The 13,373-nt window shown below is 36.9% G+C and overlaps 1 protein-coding gene across 4 annotated transcripts in view; it reads right to left on the reverse strand.

Annotated features, from left to right (window-relative positions):
- LAMA4 (laminin subunit alpha 4) overlaps positions 1–13,373 on the reverse strand; it is a 124,964-nt gene that overhangs the window by 52,206 nt on the left and 59,385 nt on the right. For all 4 annotated transcript variants that reach the window (XM_016136979.2, XM_016136978.2, XM_016136977.2 and 1 more), the window contains exons 9-12: positions 12,243–12,353; positions 6,172–6,283; positions 3,260–3,427; positions 837–1,030 (exon numbers count right to left, since the gene is read on the reverse strand). In XM_016136979.2, coding sequence (XP_015992465.2) covers positions 837–1,030; positions 3,260–3,427; positions 6,172–6,283; positions 12,243–12,353 — 585 coding nt within the window. The remainder of the gene's footprint in view (positions 1–836; positions 1,031–3,259; positions 3,428–6,171; positions 6,284–12,242; positions 12,354–13,373) is intronic.

Below are 13,373 nucleotides of genomic sequence, written 5' to 3' on the forward strand. Positions count from 1 at the left end.
AATATTGACTAAGGAATTGACTCTATTAGAAAGTGATAAGTGTAATTCAACCTTACTTAGGACATTTTACAATGACTTACTGAGATGTAGAAATGTAGCGTAGAGAGCCTAGTTTAAGTTGGTTTTGCAAACAATAAAAATAACTAACTAAATTAATGTATTGGCTCATAGTTATTTCTTATTTTTTCACTCTAATATTTATCAATATATCCAAAGATGCATCTGACTTCCTATCACATGACCATTCTTGCTCAAAGCAGACATATATGAACACCAGCAGTTCTCAGCGCTCTAGGTGTGGGCATGCACAAATCTTGGCTCCATAGGGATGACTGACTGACTACCTTTGCAAGCTATGGACATGTCTGGGATTTTCCTCACCTGTTTGTATTTGTATGACCTTGGCCTGAATTAGACTCCCTATCTCTGCAGCTGCTAACCAGCCAGGCTGGTGAGATTTATTTATTATGCCTTTCCAAAAATTACACATATCCTTTCAGGAACATGGTTTGGGGTTCTTTTGGTGTTTTAGTGCTCTCAGAATAAAAAAAGGCGGGCATAGGAATAGTGTAATGCTTATTCATTTGCAGAAGCAACACATCCACACATGCGGTCACAAACACTAAGAACAACTGCATTCTTATTAATGCAAAAGCTAAACAATTCTAATGGTTTCGACTTGATTTTGGGTGCACACGTTTACACTGCCAAATTACAGTGGCAAAAATGTACACGTACTTAAAAAATATGAATATTTAAAAGTTGTATATTAACTGTCCCTTCTTGGTATAACTTAAATGCATAAAGCGCGTTTCCAGTTACAGTGTCTACTGTACCTTGTGGTCCCGCCGCCTGGCTGCCGTGGCTCTGTTCATGTCTTCCGCATCCCTGACATGGTCAAGGGCCTGGTCAAGTGATTCCTGGAGGTCTGACAACTTAGCATTGTAATCGTCCAGCTGCTCCAGGACAACAGGAAACAGAGAGCGAGTATCATTGTATAGTCTCTGCCAGCTCTCAGCCTGGCTCAACACTGGGAAGAAACAGACACAGAAACTCAGTCTGGACTTCTCCCATCTCTTCCCATTCCATCAGCATTTAGCAGAGATGCAAACTTGTCCAGCTATGCCTTTTTTAGCAATAGAGATTTGAGCTGTTGTTCACAAACAATAGCCTATGTTTTATATTTGAAGTAAAAAAAAAAAAAATACTATTTTGTAGGGCTTCAGAACTCCTGATGGCAGTCAGCCAAAAGAAGAACTTGATTAACTTTTTCATTGAGATTATGTTTTATGTGGAAACCATATCATTATACTATGCTGATTATTAGCCAAATTATTATTACTAATTTTACCATATAAAGAGGATTTAAATATATTATAGTTTTATTATTAAAAATAACCAAAATGATATTGTCTGATACTGACAAATAATGTCCGCAACTATTCATTGTCTATATTCTCCCCAGGCCACTGTTTTTAGTTAGGTTCTTTTAGGTCAAACCGAAATTATTAATTTGGGTGGAAAGATTTAAATGGCAATGATACTTTCTTAAACTTTGTATATGTCTTAGTTGTCTGATCAAAGTTACATACATTGTGCCTTAATTCTGTATTTCCTCCAGGGAATACCAGTCTGTCTTGTTGAGATTTTGTATTTTTTTACTTCACATGAGCAAAAGATACAAGTTAATGGCTGAGTAAAGGAAGTGATTGAAAATGCATTCACCAGGTGGAAGGCAGCTAGGTAGATGTAGTTGGCTCCACTTCCCCAAGGCAGTGTTGTTAAATTCTAAAATAGTCAAGCAGCATGGAAGCATTAGGCTGTGATGTTAGTGCTCCAGACTTCCTGACTGCTGGCCTCATTCTGACTCAGAAATAGGGCTAGAGATTATTCTTTGGTTCTTACTGACTTTATATGTTTGTTATTATAATATGCCTTTAAGTCAAGAATATTCCTCTTTTAGAATATTCACATTAATTCTTAGCAGAAACTGATAGTGACAATTACAAGAAAATGATCTATGGGAGGTGTTCCTAACTTTTTTTGCGTTACGGGCCCTTTTTTAAATCTAGTAAAACCTTCAGACCCTTTTATTATAATGTGTTTAAAATGCAAAGAATAATATATATAAAATTAAAAAGGAGACCAGTATATTAAAAACAAATTGGCAATATATATGTTATTTATTAGAGAATTAAACAATAAGACTTAAAGACGAGACTGATTATTATAATTTCAAATTATTGATGAACTTAATGTTTTGAGATAACAGCAACAGCTAAAATATGATATGCAAACCTATGGCTTCTTTTGTTGATTGTGTAGATTAAAATGACCATAAATGCTTTGCAGCTCTTCCCATCGACAGTGAAGTCTATTTCCTCATGCCTTGAATCAGGGCTGGTCTTGACCAAGACAATGGACATGACATTGTTGAGTTCTAAGGCTGAGATTTGAGAAACCTTACACTTTCCATTCCTGCACTCTTGAAAGGCAGCCACAAATGAACAAACCTTGGCTAGTTTCCTTGAGAGTAAGACACGGAGGGAGAGGCCAAACCATCTCAGCTAAGGCCTCAGACATGTGAGTGAGCTCAACCATGCCACATGGAGCAGAGATGAGCTGTCTGGGTTGAGTCCAGTACAGATTACCAACCAATAAAATCATGAGCAAAAAAAAAAATTGTTATCATTTTAAATAAATATGTTTAGGTGGATTGTTAGATAGTAATTGATAGCTGATACAGGGACCAACTCAGGGGTTTGCTAACACTACTGTGAGTTGATGTCTATAGGCATCATTAAAGGAAATGTTAACTTTCCACTGAGGTTAAAAGTCATTGAAAATCATTCATGGACCTCAGAACATCAATGTTGTTGGGCTTGTAGCTTTACTGGCTTCTCAATATAATTTCCTTTACTGTAGTTATGGGACTTCGTTCCCGTGAACCTTCTACCCCCTGTTTTATACGTTTTCACCAAGCTAAGTCCTTATTTCTTCTGCTCAGGAGTAAAAGTTTTACATATTCCTGTGGAATCTCAGCTGTTTCAAAAGCTCAAGGTTGGGCCTGGATCTAAAATCTTGGTCATATAGTCAAATTATGCTGAATGATTCCCCGAAGCCACATATAAGTTCTATATATCTCTGAATACTGGGAATTGGTTGCTTTGACCAAATGTTGCCCTGTGACTTGGTGTCTGCTTCTCGACCCACAAAGAAAACAGACATGTGCTGGGCTCTTTGAGTTGAATATACCTACATTCTTGGGCTTCATCTGCCTCCTCATCCACGAGCTCTCGTTGAATGAGGAATGGTTGACGGCGTCTAATCGCCTCAAGCATCTTCTGGGCCAACTCCAGCTTCTCAGAGATTTCCTCAGAACTAAGTTCCTGCTCCTTCCCATAATAGAGCATCTTGTCGTTGATCTCTAAAAGTACAAAAATGATAAGAGAAGATAGCAGAGAGAGGTGACTGGGCATTTTACAGTGATGCCACTGAAAACGTGGGTGAGTGAGGGCAAAGGGCAGGGCTGCTCCTAAAATAGAAAGAAAGACTCCCTGAAAGACAGCATACTGATATTCACACTGCAAATACTGATGCCGGCATCTGAGTTTATCGTCTATTCCAGAGAGAAGTGAAACCTGACAAAATCACTCTTCTTTGCTTTCCATTTGGTGTCTTCAGAATGGGATTGGGATTGACACAAGCCTGCCCTGATTTTAACTGTGTCTGGTTTGTACAGTGATTCAAAAACATTATTTTTTAAGGCAAACAAATCTGAGGTCTTTGATCAAACTTTTATATAAAATTCACAACTTGGAGAAAATGTTCTGAAGTATCTCCTGTCATATGCAAGATGCACTGGAGACAGTAATTATATTTTAGCCAAGAATTTACCGAAGCTCTAGGCCAAAATGAGTGTATATCCATAGCTGTTCGAGTGAGACTTTCAAATTATTCTACAGACTAGATACAAAGATTTTTAAGTTTTTTTCTCATTAATATATACAATTTTTTGCAATTGCTATTTGCCTTCTATAGTATGACTGCTTGTGAAGATTGTGCCGTTTTGACTATGGGTCATTTTCATCCCATGGTAATAAGTGAAATGGAGAATTTTAGGGTTGGAGAGACTGCTGAGGCTCAGGGGGATTCAATGAGTTGTATAAATACTAGTAGAGCTGAGTAGTTCTCTGATTCCCTTTTTTTACTACAAATGATCAGATAAAAGTTATGTAATTGTCACCATGGCCTATGACAGCTATGGGAGGAAGAATTTTATCTTCCTGGCATAAATGAAATTGTGTGTCTGTGGTTTACTATGATCTATGCAGTTGGCCAGACAAGATGGGTAAACAAACACTGGAGTCACGTAAATCATACCAAATAAGGGTTTGTATTTTATGTAGCTAATAGCTTGAAGGTCACCAGCAGTTATTTTAGAAATGGTTGGGAATAAGGAATGACAAGCTATTGATGTCGTTCCCCAATTGTGAAAGAAAGGAGATAAATGAGGGAAGAGGTTTTTAATGCTATAAATAAGTTATAGGGACACCAAGACTAGCTAAAAAATCCTACAAACTTATGAAGAAATTAAACATTTGCTTTTCAAGTAAAGTCTAAAATACTAACTTTTGAAATAAACTTAACATAGATTTTTATTTCCCTTAGAACTAGCACTTGCAAGACTAAATTCTTTGACATTTTGATGCAAATATTATATCTAAAGTTTTGGTCTGTTTTATTTTAGCCATGTCTGGTATTGATTAGAAAAAGTAAATGTAGACAATAACATTTTTGCCTTTGGTCTTCGGAGACTGTTCATACATACATTATTACAAAAAGGTAAAAACTAATGGAAATTATTGTTTTCCATACATGGTTTTTGCATCCCCCCCCCATCTTTTCCTTTACTTAAAGTCTTAAATAAGAGAGTTTAGATTCTTTTCTAATGAAACACTTTAGAATCCAAATTTGGGTTACAACAGAAAAATGAATTATTTTCTCTGAATGGTTTACTAGGGTTCTGGCTTTATTTGCCGCCTAGAGGGATATTTATTTCTTAATTAAATGAGGTAGCTAACCTAAGTTCAATCTTACTTTTTAAATAAATCAATAGTAACTCTAAATGTTATAGGAAAAAAATATTTTATTGGTAGATGCAAAAGTGTACAATAATGAGGATGGGAGTGGGAAGTGTTTCAAATGTATGTCATTTGTTTTTATTGTGCATTATAGGTGCCAAAGGAAATATAGCAAATGATTAATCTTGGTCTGGTATATCTCCTTTCTAGAATATACTCCCTATACCCCAGCATGATATAAAGCTCCCACTGTGGGCCCTTATACTGGCATTGTGCCCTAAGATGCACTTGGTACTGTGATCCAGCTCTTAATATATAGGATAATAAGTACTATGGAAAGACACACATACTGTATCTTAGCATATTGTAACCTAAGGAATTTATCTTTAAACAAACAAAATGGCCTGTTTTCTGCTGTTAAATGAAGGTTTGTTTTCAACGTGCTATTAAGATAGATTTTAGAATGCAGCCTACACTTACTTACCAGAGGTTGGAGCACAAATAAGTAAACCTTCAAGGAGGAAGGTAAAATCAGTCACAATGCTTTATGGCAAAGAAATCTCACCCCGCCCCGCCCCCCCCACTCCGCCCCCGGCGTTTCTTTTCTTCTGGACTGGGGGCCAGAGCAAGTTGCCTGCCTGTGTCTTGGGAAAGAGCATCATGGAAGAATTCAGGATGATTTGGATCAGTGGAAAGTTCACTGCCACTCTAAACTAAATGCAGTGTTTTCATTGCAAATAATTGAGAAAAACATGCTTTCTATTTAACTCAAATTTTAGAGACACCATGGCATGCAGTATTCTATGCTAGAAAGATATTTTGGCATTCCACTTCTATGAAAGGCCTGGAAAGGGAGTGTTCCTGTACATTTATTCTTGAAAGTCAACAGATCATAAGTAGAGATGAGTGCTCAGAAATCCCAGATAAACAAACTTGAAATGTCAACTTTATATAAGTTCAAACCTATAACACTCTCAGGACAGTTCCGGCACATCGTAAGCGCTAACAGTAGCTATTAGTTTTTACTGTTGTTAATAACAGGAATGTTCCCTTGACAGTAAGCCGAACCAGAAGAGAATATATTTACCTTGGATTTTATCCCTCATGTCGTGGGCTTGCTCTACAAGCTGAGTTGCATGGTTAATAGTGTCCATGCTTTCCTTCTGAACCAGCTGGCTCTTTCTTGAGGCTTGACTTTCCTATAAATAATCCACATAAACACCAGATTAAATTTATGAGAAGGGAATGTTGTATATGTGTATGTGGGCATAATGTAGTCCATAAACATAAATTTCCCTGGCATGTGAAAGTTCTATAACATATAAAATCATCCCAGAAACCATGCATGAAGGCTGATGTGATGACCAGCTTTAGGATTACAGAAAGCTATAAAATCAGATGCCATTCCTATGCCATCAGTCACAGTTCAATCCAACCAACTGCCTTGCACAGGTAATTTACAGTTTGAATTTTTACTGTATCTCAAGATGCCAGACTAGGAAATTATCCATGTCTGCTGATCAGTTTGACATTATGCTGACTAATGATCTTAAAGCTTCGAAGGGAAAATCATTGAGAAAGTAGGCAGATCTTGAAAAGCCACATGTGTCGGGTAGCTCCTGGGAGGTCCAACCACTGCTGTAACCGAATTACCACTGGGATTGAAAGGATTATGCTCACTGGGCTAAATGCTGTTTCCAGTGTTGCACTCCAGATTTCCATCAACATCGATGTCACTTATGTACAAATAAGCGCTGAAAGCAGAGTTGGCTCAGAGTGAATAGAGCTCTTTTCCGAGAAGCTGACGCCGTCCTCTCAACTTGGGAGCTTCTGTTTCAGCGCACCCGTGTAGTGTATGTCCACATGAAGTCCCAATTCAAATGTGGCTTCCGAAGAAAGAATGTGTGTGGGAACATGTGCATGTGTGTATTTCTCTCTGTGTGTAAGAACAGAAGCAGATCTAAGAAATGGTTCAGGGCCAGGACACTGGCCTGTATACATGGCATGGGGGATGTGTACTTCCTTTTGGCATTAGAAAGACTGACTCCTGAGTTATATTTTAGAGGAGAACTTCTTCAGTCTGGTATTTGGTAGATGCCTACTTGCCTCATCTGATGCTTTTTCTGGTTCAGCTCTGTCACAAAGTGCTGCAGTACCCAAGCGAACTGCGAGGCAATTTGCCCCACAGAGTGCTGGTTCACCACTGCAGTTTTCCTAGGAGAGGGGCATGGCTGTTTCAAGCTTCGCTCTTTTCATCCAATGTTCTGAGAGATTTTGCCTGGAATGTTTGTATATTTCCCAGGCATAACCCAAGCAAGTGGCCCTTAGTCAAGGAAGAGAATGCAGAAATGGTATCATAGCAAACACAAGCCCCAGAGGCTTTCTATTGGGCAAGTCTGAAATCCTCTCCATATAGAGTTCCCTGTGCAGCAGTAATGCAGCCATCAGTCCCCTTCCCTAAGCAGTGGGGTCTCTGAATGGACATTGCATTTCGAATCATTGTAATCCTTTGTCCAATTTCTGTCTTCCTCTTGGCTTGTTCTAATGCTTTCCAGAAACACAAAATTTGCAATTATTTTAAAATATGATGATGCATAAAATAAGATGAATCTTATTACTGATGTCAACCCTTTCTGCTTTAAAAAACTATGGACACATCATTTAAAACACTAAAGAAATTTAACAAGTTGATTTTTGAACTAGTGTAAATTGTCATATTTGCAAAGCACAACACATGTTTTTGACTTTGGCTTCACCGTTCAAGGGAAATATTATTGTTATTATTGAGTTCATTTAACTTATTTTTCGATATGGAAACTGAATTGAAGCAATGAAAGACAACTGGAGGTATCTCTAAGAAAACCTCTTCTTTTTGACAAACACTAGAGGGCGCTTCTTTATATTTAACAAAGACAGTGGCAAAGGGGAACATTCATTCCATTCAATAGCAAAATTACTGGCTAAAATCTGTAGTAATACCTTATGTGACTGCTTTATTTTTTCTGTAACTTTGCTTATGGAAATAAACTAATGATATGGGCACAGAGTGAAACCTTGCTTTATGAAAAGCCGAAATAAAAAAATTGTTTCTCAACTATATACCAGTTGATGGTTTATATTACAAATGGAGTAATTGTTTACTCACCTAAACAGTGAATTCTCCTCAAACGTATTTGATATAAAAAGTGGCAAGATTTTTTTTTTGTAGTACAGTGCATAAAGAATAATGTACCTAGAATACTAATTTTTAAAAAATCAATCAGATTAAGTAAGGATGATTATCAATATCTAGGGCAATCGTACATTTTACTGTTTAAACTGGGACACTTTTGAAAGTGAAAGAAAGAACTTTTAATAATCACTCTGGGAGACAAGCACAAATAGGGACAGTCTCAGACAAATCATAGTAGGAATATTAGTGTCTTATTTCAGAATCTGAACAGTGATATGGATTTACCTACTTCCTAAATATTAACAACTTCGAAATAACTTTCCAGCCCTGATCTCTCCTCTGAGCTACAGACTCAAATCTCTAACCGCCCGCTGGGCATCTGGATACCTCATCCTTAAGATATCCAGAGTAATCAATTCTATGTTTTCACTCTTAGTCATCTATTTCTCCAAGCCAGAGTTTTCCTCCTTGTTATTCCTCATATACAATTGGTTCTCAAATTGTTTTTATTCCACTCGCCACCTGGCTTTCTTCCTATTCCCCAGTACCACAATCTCAGTTGACCCCTGTTCATTATAGAGTCTTTTCAAATGAAGACAAGGTAGGAATCAACCACTCTTGTCTAGAACACTGTGTCAGTCTCCTAACCGGTGTTCCTATCTTCAGAGTCTTTACCCACCAATCAACCATCCCTACTGAGGAGGAATGTTGCTGAAATTTAAATCTAATCAATTCATTGTTCTAGGTAAACGCTTCAATGTCTTCCAAAGTCCACAGGATGAAATCCACATGTTCCTGGCATAGCAGTCAAGGTTCTTCATGATCTGGCCTCTAAGAACTTCTTCAACGTTATTTCCCACTCCTTGCCTTACAATTAATCTTCCGTAAGGCCAAGGCCAAAATTCTTCTAGTCACAAGAACATATCATGTTGTTTCACATCTTTCTGCTCTGTGGTAGAAAGTAGCTTGAAAGTACATGATAAACTCCTAGTCATTCTTCAGTGCAAAGGTCAATGCTATTCTTCTCTGAAAAGCCTACCCTGCTGAAAGAATTAATCATTTCTTCCTTAGAGTTATCTTCCTCTAACCTGTACCATACCTCTATTATTGAATGCCATGTTATAATTTTTTTATATGTATGTTTTCCTTACTAGACTGTGAGTTCCTTGAGAGCAGGGGTCTTATTATATTCATTCAGTACCCCTAGCACCCAGCACAATAGCTGTAATATATCAGGTCTTAAGTACTTTTTATTTTTGGCTCTGCTTTTTTGTCTCAGGATGAGAAATGAGGTTCAGGTGCTTTTGATGTGTGGGGGCAAAGTATTTTCCTTCCAGTCTTAAAGATCTCTTTGCATGCGTTTATACGGAGGAGGCTTTTGCTGTGGCTGAAGGAGTAGTGGGGAGATGGAAAAGATGCAGATGTGGAGGGGATAACGTAGTTCCTTCCTGAGCCAGCTTTGGAGACTGAGCTCTGTGGTTTGATGCTCTGCAATGTATCTTCTTCAAGCACCAGATGGCAAGGAGCAATGGGGGCCCTCACCCTGAGACTGGGTGAGGGCCCCCATTTTCACTTTTGCTTATAGCCTAGAACCACTCTGACTTTATTATTATTATTATTATTTATGCCTATAGCACCTGGTCTTCCTAGGTGGTCTCCCATCCAAGCACTAACCAGGCCCAACCCTGCTTAGCTTCCAAGATCAGACATCGGGCTTGTTCAGGGTGTCATGGACCGTGGCTCCACTGGGGTGCAAACCTAGGACCTTCTGCGTGTAAAGCAGATGTGCTAACCGCTACACTGTGGAACCACGTCACACTCTGACTTTGGGAACATGGGAGAGAGGGGTCTTGCCATAGTCCTTGGCACTTTTATTACAGATATGATCAGTAGTCATAAAAGAGAAGCCCCTTTGAATAGTGACTATGAACACAAATGCATAAGTATCCTATAGAGGTTCTTAGAAATAGAAGATGGGAAAGGGCTATAAAATTTCATGAAAGGAAATGGAGGGCTTAGATATGGAGGTTGGGACAAAATAAATAACTTCAAATTAATGTAAATTGTGAGATTTGGGTCACTTGAGATTCATGTGACAGATAATTTGCATACAAAGGTATTTTCAAGTTCAAGAAGCAATAGTACTGTAATTTTTATCCTTGTGGGAAACTACAATAAAACCCTTCACTCTATTTAAGGCCAAACATTAGTTACTTTTTGATAGAAGGCTTTCTAAGACAAAGATTTTCTTAAATCCTTCTAAGAATCAATCATAGACTTTTCTAGACCAAGGGCTAGAAGGATGTTTGATAAGTCCTCAAGGCCAGCTCTGAACATTTATTTTGAAAATTTTCAACAGGTTCTTGCAACATCACAACTGTTGTCATAGTCAGAAGAACGTTATTTTCAGTAAGAATCAATGGAAACACCTGGGTGAATGTTTTGACAGCTTTATCATCAAACTCCTGCTTTCGGTGTGTTCTTGTTGCCCAGGAGTCTTTTCTACTGGTATATTACTTTCGAGCTTGCATTATTTTCTCCCTATGAAAGCCCGCATTTAACTTATATCAAAAAGGGGAAAACTGTACAACAAAATGATCAGTAACTCTGTGTCTGAGCTATGAGAGAAACTAATCTTAGTGAAAACATTTCTTCAAGAATTGAGACACTTTTGGCAAGTTCCAACCATGACACTGAAATGAAATAACAATGAGGGTTTTTTTTTTTTTTTTACAAAGATTTCTTTCTTGGTTTCTCCTTTGAAACTTAAGAAATTTCACTGCTCATCAAATGCTTGTGGTTGGATTACTATGCGCCAGTATGAAGACACAATTTTCATATGCATTTCAAAGTAGCTGAATCTTTCAAGGGTGCAATTAGAGTAATTTACAGTTTTAGAAGCTTAATCTCTTAAAAGTTTAAGAGCTCCAAGGTCAAAAGAGATTATCAGTTATTTTAACCTTTATTTATGTAGAAAATGAGAATTGTTTTTGAAAAGAATTTCAGTTTATAATGTCAAACACCAGTATTGGAAAGCAGAAATTCCAGAGTACTTTAAGAAGCACTGGTGGAGCACAACCAGGAAAAAAACATGTGTTAAACATTTTGATATCTTAAATATGGCGCCTTGTGGCTTAGTTCTATATATTTTTATTAGTACAGAAGCTGTATATTTTCCCATTAGATTCTTGGTGAGTGTATTTAATAGTCTCTCATATTGACTCTGCTTGAGTTTTAATATATTTAGTTAATTTGTGAGTGTTTTTACAAGTTGTTTTTCCCTCCACAATTTTTTTAGTCTAGCTGACTTTTTAATTTCAGTTGTTTTCCAGAGTATTTGAAATTTTATCTTGTCATATCTATTATTTCTTTTTATTATAATTCCTTATATTGTATTTAAGTGTATTGTTATTTCCTTTCACAGTTTAATAATTACTTAGTTCTGTTTTCTTGTGAATTTGAAATTCAAACTCAAAGTCTTTAATCCATCTGGAATTTTATTTTAGTATATGGTATAAGGTGAGGGTCAAAAGTAATTTTTTTCTGCCAAACTGCAAAATTGCTTTCTCAGCACAATTCTTATTCTTTCCTTTTATTATTTAATGCATCCTTAGTAAACATAAGTTTTATATTCTACATAATAAAGCTTATTTCTGGATACTCTATAGCTCTTAGTCATAAAATGCTAAGGCAAACAGCTGGATGACTATCCTAATTGAAACATGTATCAGCCATATTAAACAGCAGCAAGCACAATGAAAATTACTTATATATTCAGTTTTTCAAGGAAACCAATCAAATGGGAAGAAACAGTAGAGACTGAGTATATATATATTTTTTCTGTAGGTCTTCCCTTGATTTATTTTAAGGTAATTGGGTCACTGTATTTTTTCGGTGCTATATTAAGCCTCAGTTGTTTGTGATTAGGTAGGTTCATACCAGCTAAGTCCTTTCTCTGAAGGCACTTCCAGAAACTGAATACATACCCTTTCAGCTAATTCGTCCACATCAGAAAGAAGACTTTTCATTGTATCCTCAGCATTGTTGATTTGTATCTTTCTCAGGACATACTGGTTTTCTCTTTCTGATAATTTTGTCTGTGAAAAAAATGTTTTGAAAATAATCAGTAGATGTGCACACTAGATTCATAAAAATATATGAAAAACTCTTCCAGTGTAAGAGGACTCAGAGTTGAATGTTAGCCTTTGTTCCCAAAATAGTGGGGTCCTCAGGCTGCTGCAGGCTACTGTGAAGATTGGGGTCTGTATGAGGTTTCCAAGGGCCCTGGGGGCTAAAATTATGTTTGTTTAGGTATAAGGAGAGCAATTCTCTTTATTTCAGACCATCTGTCCCTTTTTCAGTTTTGAGGAGTTTGGTCCAAATGCGACTTTACTTGGATTACTCTGCAGTAAACTCTCCAATCTTGGCTCTTTCTGTCAGCTATAATTGTACCTATCTTGAAATTGTGATATTGGAGAAAGAGGATTTGAGTAGTATCAAGAGGTCTGACTCTGGGTGACTCCTCTGAGAATTAGTGCCTTAATGTGTTCAAACAGGTGAGTTTGGATAAGAATGATTTCTAAGTTTGGAATAGAATGCTCACAAATTCCTTCTGGCTCTACAATTTCTTAATTTCTGTTTGATTTTTCACTTTGCATATTTGTCCAATTGCTGATGATATCATTTGTACCTCCAAAAAGTAGAGTAATGAGCACTTACTATGCTAGGTATTGTTCTAACTGCTCTACATAAATCACTGAATTCTTTTAACAACTGATGAGATGGTGCAATAATTATCCTCAATTCTAGATGAGGAAACTGAGAATAAAGAGGTTAAATAGCTTACCCAAGAAATCTGAATTCAAAGTGTGTCTTCTTAACTATTATGTTAAATTGATTAAGTAAAAAAAAAAAAAAAAAGTGGGCTGGTATTAATTCTCTTGTCTTATCAGGTAATTATTATTGTTTTAAAATATATCTGTTGGTTGTGATAAAAACCCATGATTTAGAGGGGAGGAAAACAACACATCTTAAAAGTTTGGATATACAAGCACTAGTATAATGTACTATTTTGAGTGTTGCTGCCTTATCCTTGTTTATTAGAGATTAATTACTAG

This window comes from Rousettus aegyptiacus, unplaced genomic scaffold (genome assembly GCF_014176215.1).
Source record: "Rousettus aegyptiacus isolate mRouAeg1 unplaced genomic scaffold, mRouAeg1.p scaffold_m13_p_1, whole genome shotgun sequence".
Taxonomy (NCBI): domain Eukaryota; kingdom Metazoa; phylum Chordata; class Mammalia; order Chiroptera; family Pteropodidae; genus Rousettus; species Rousettus aegyptiacus.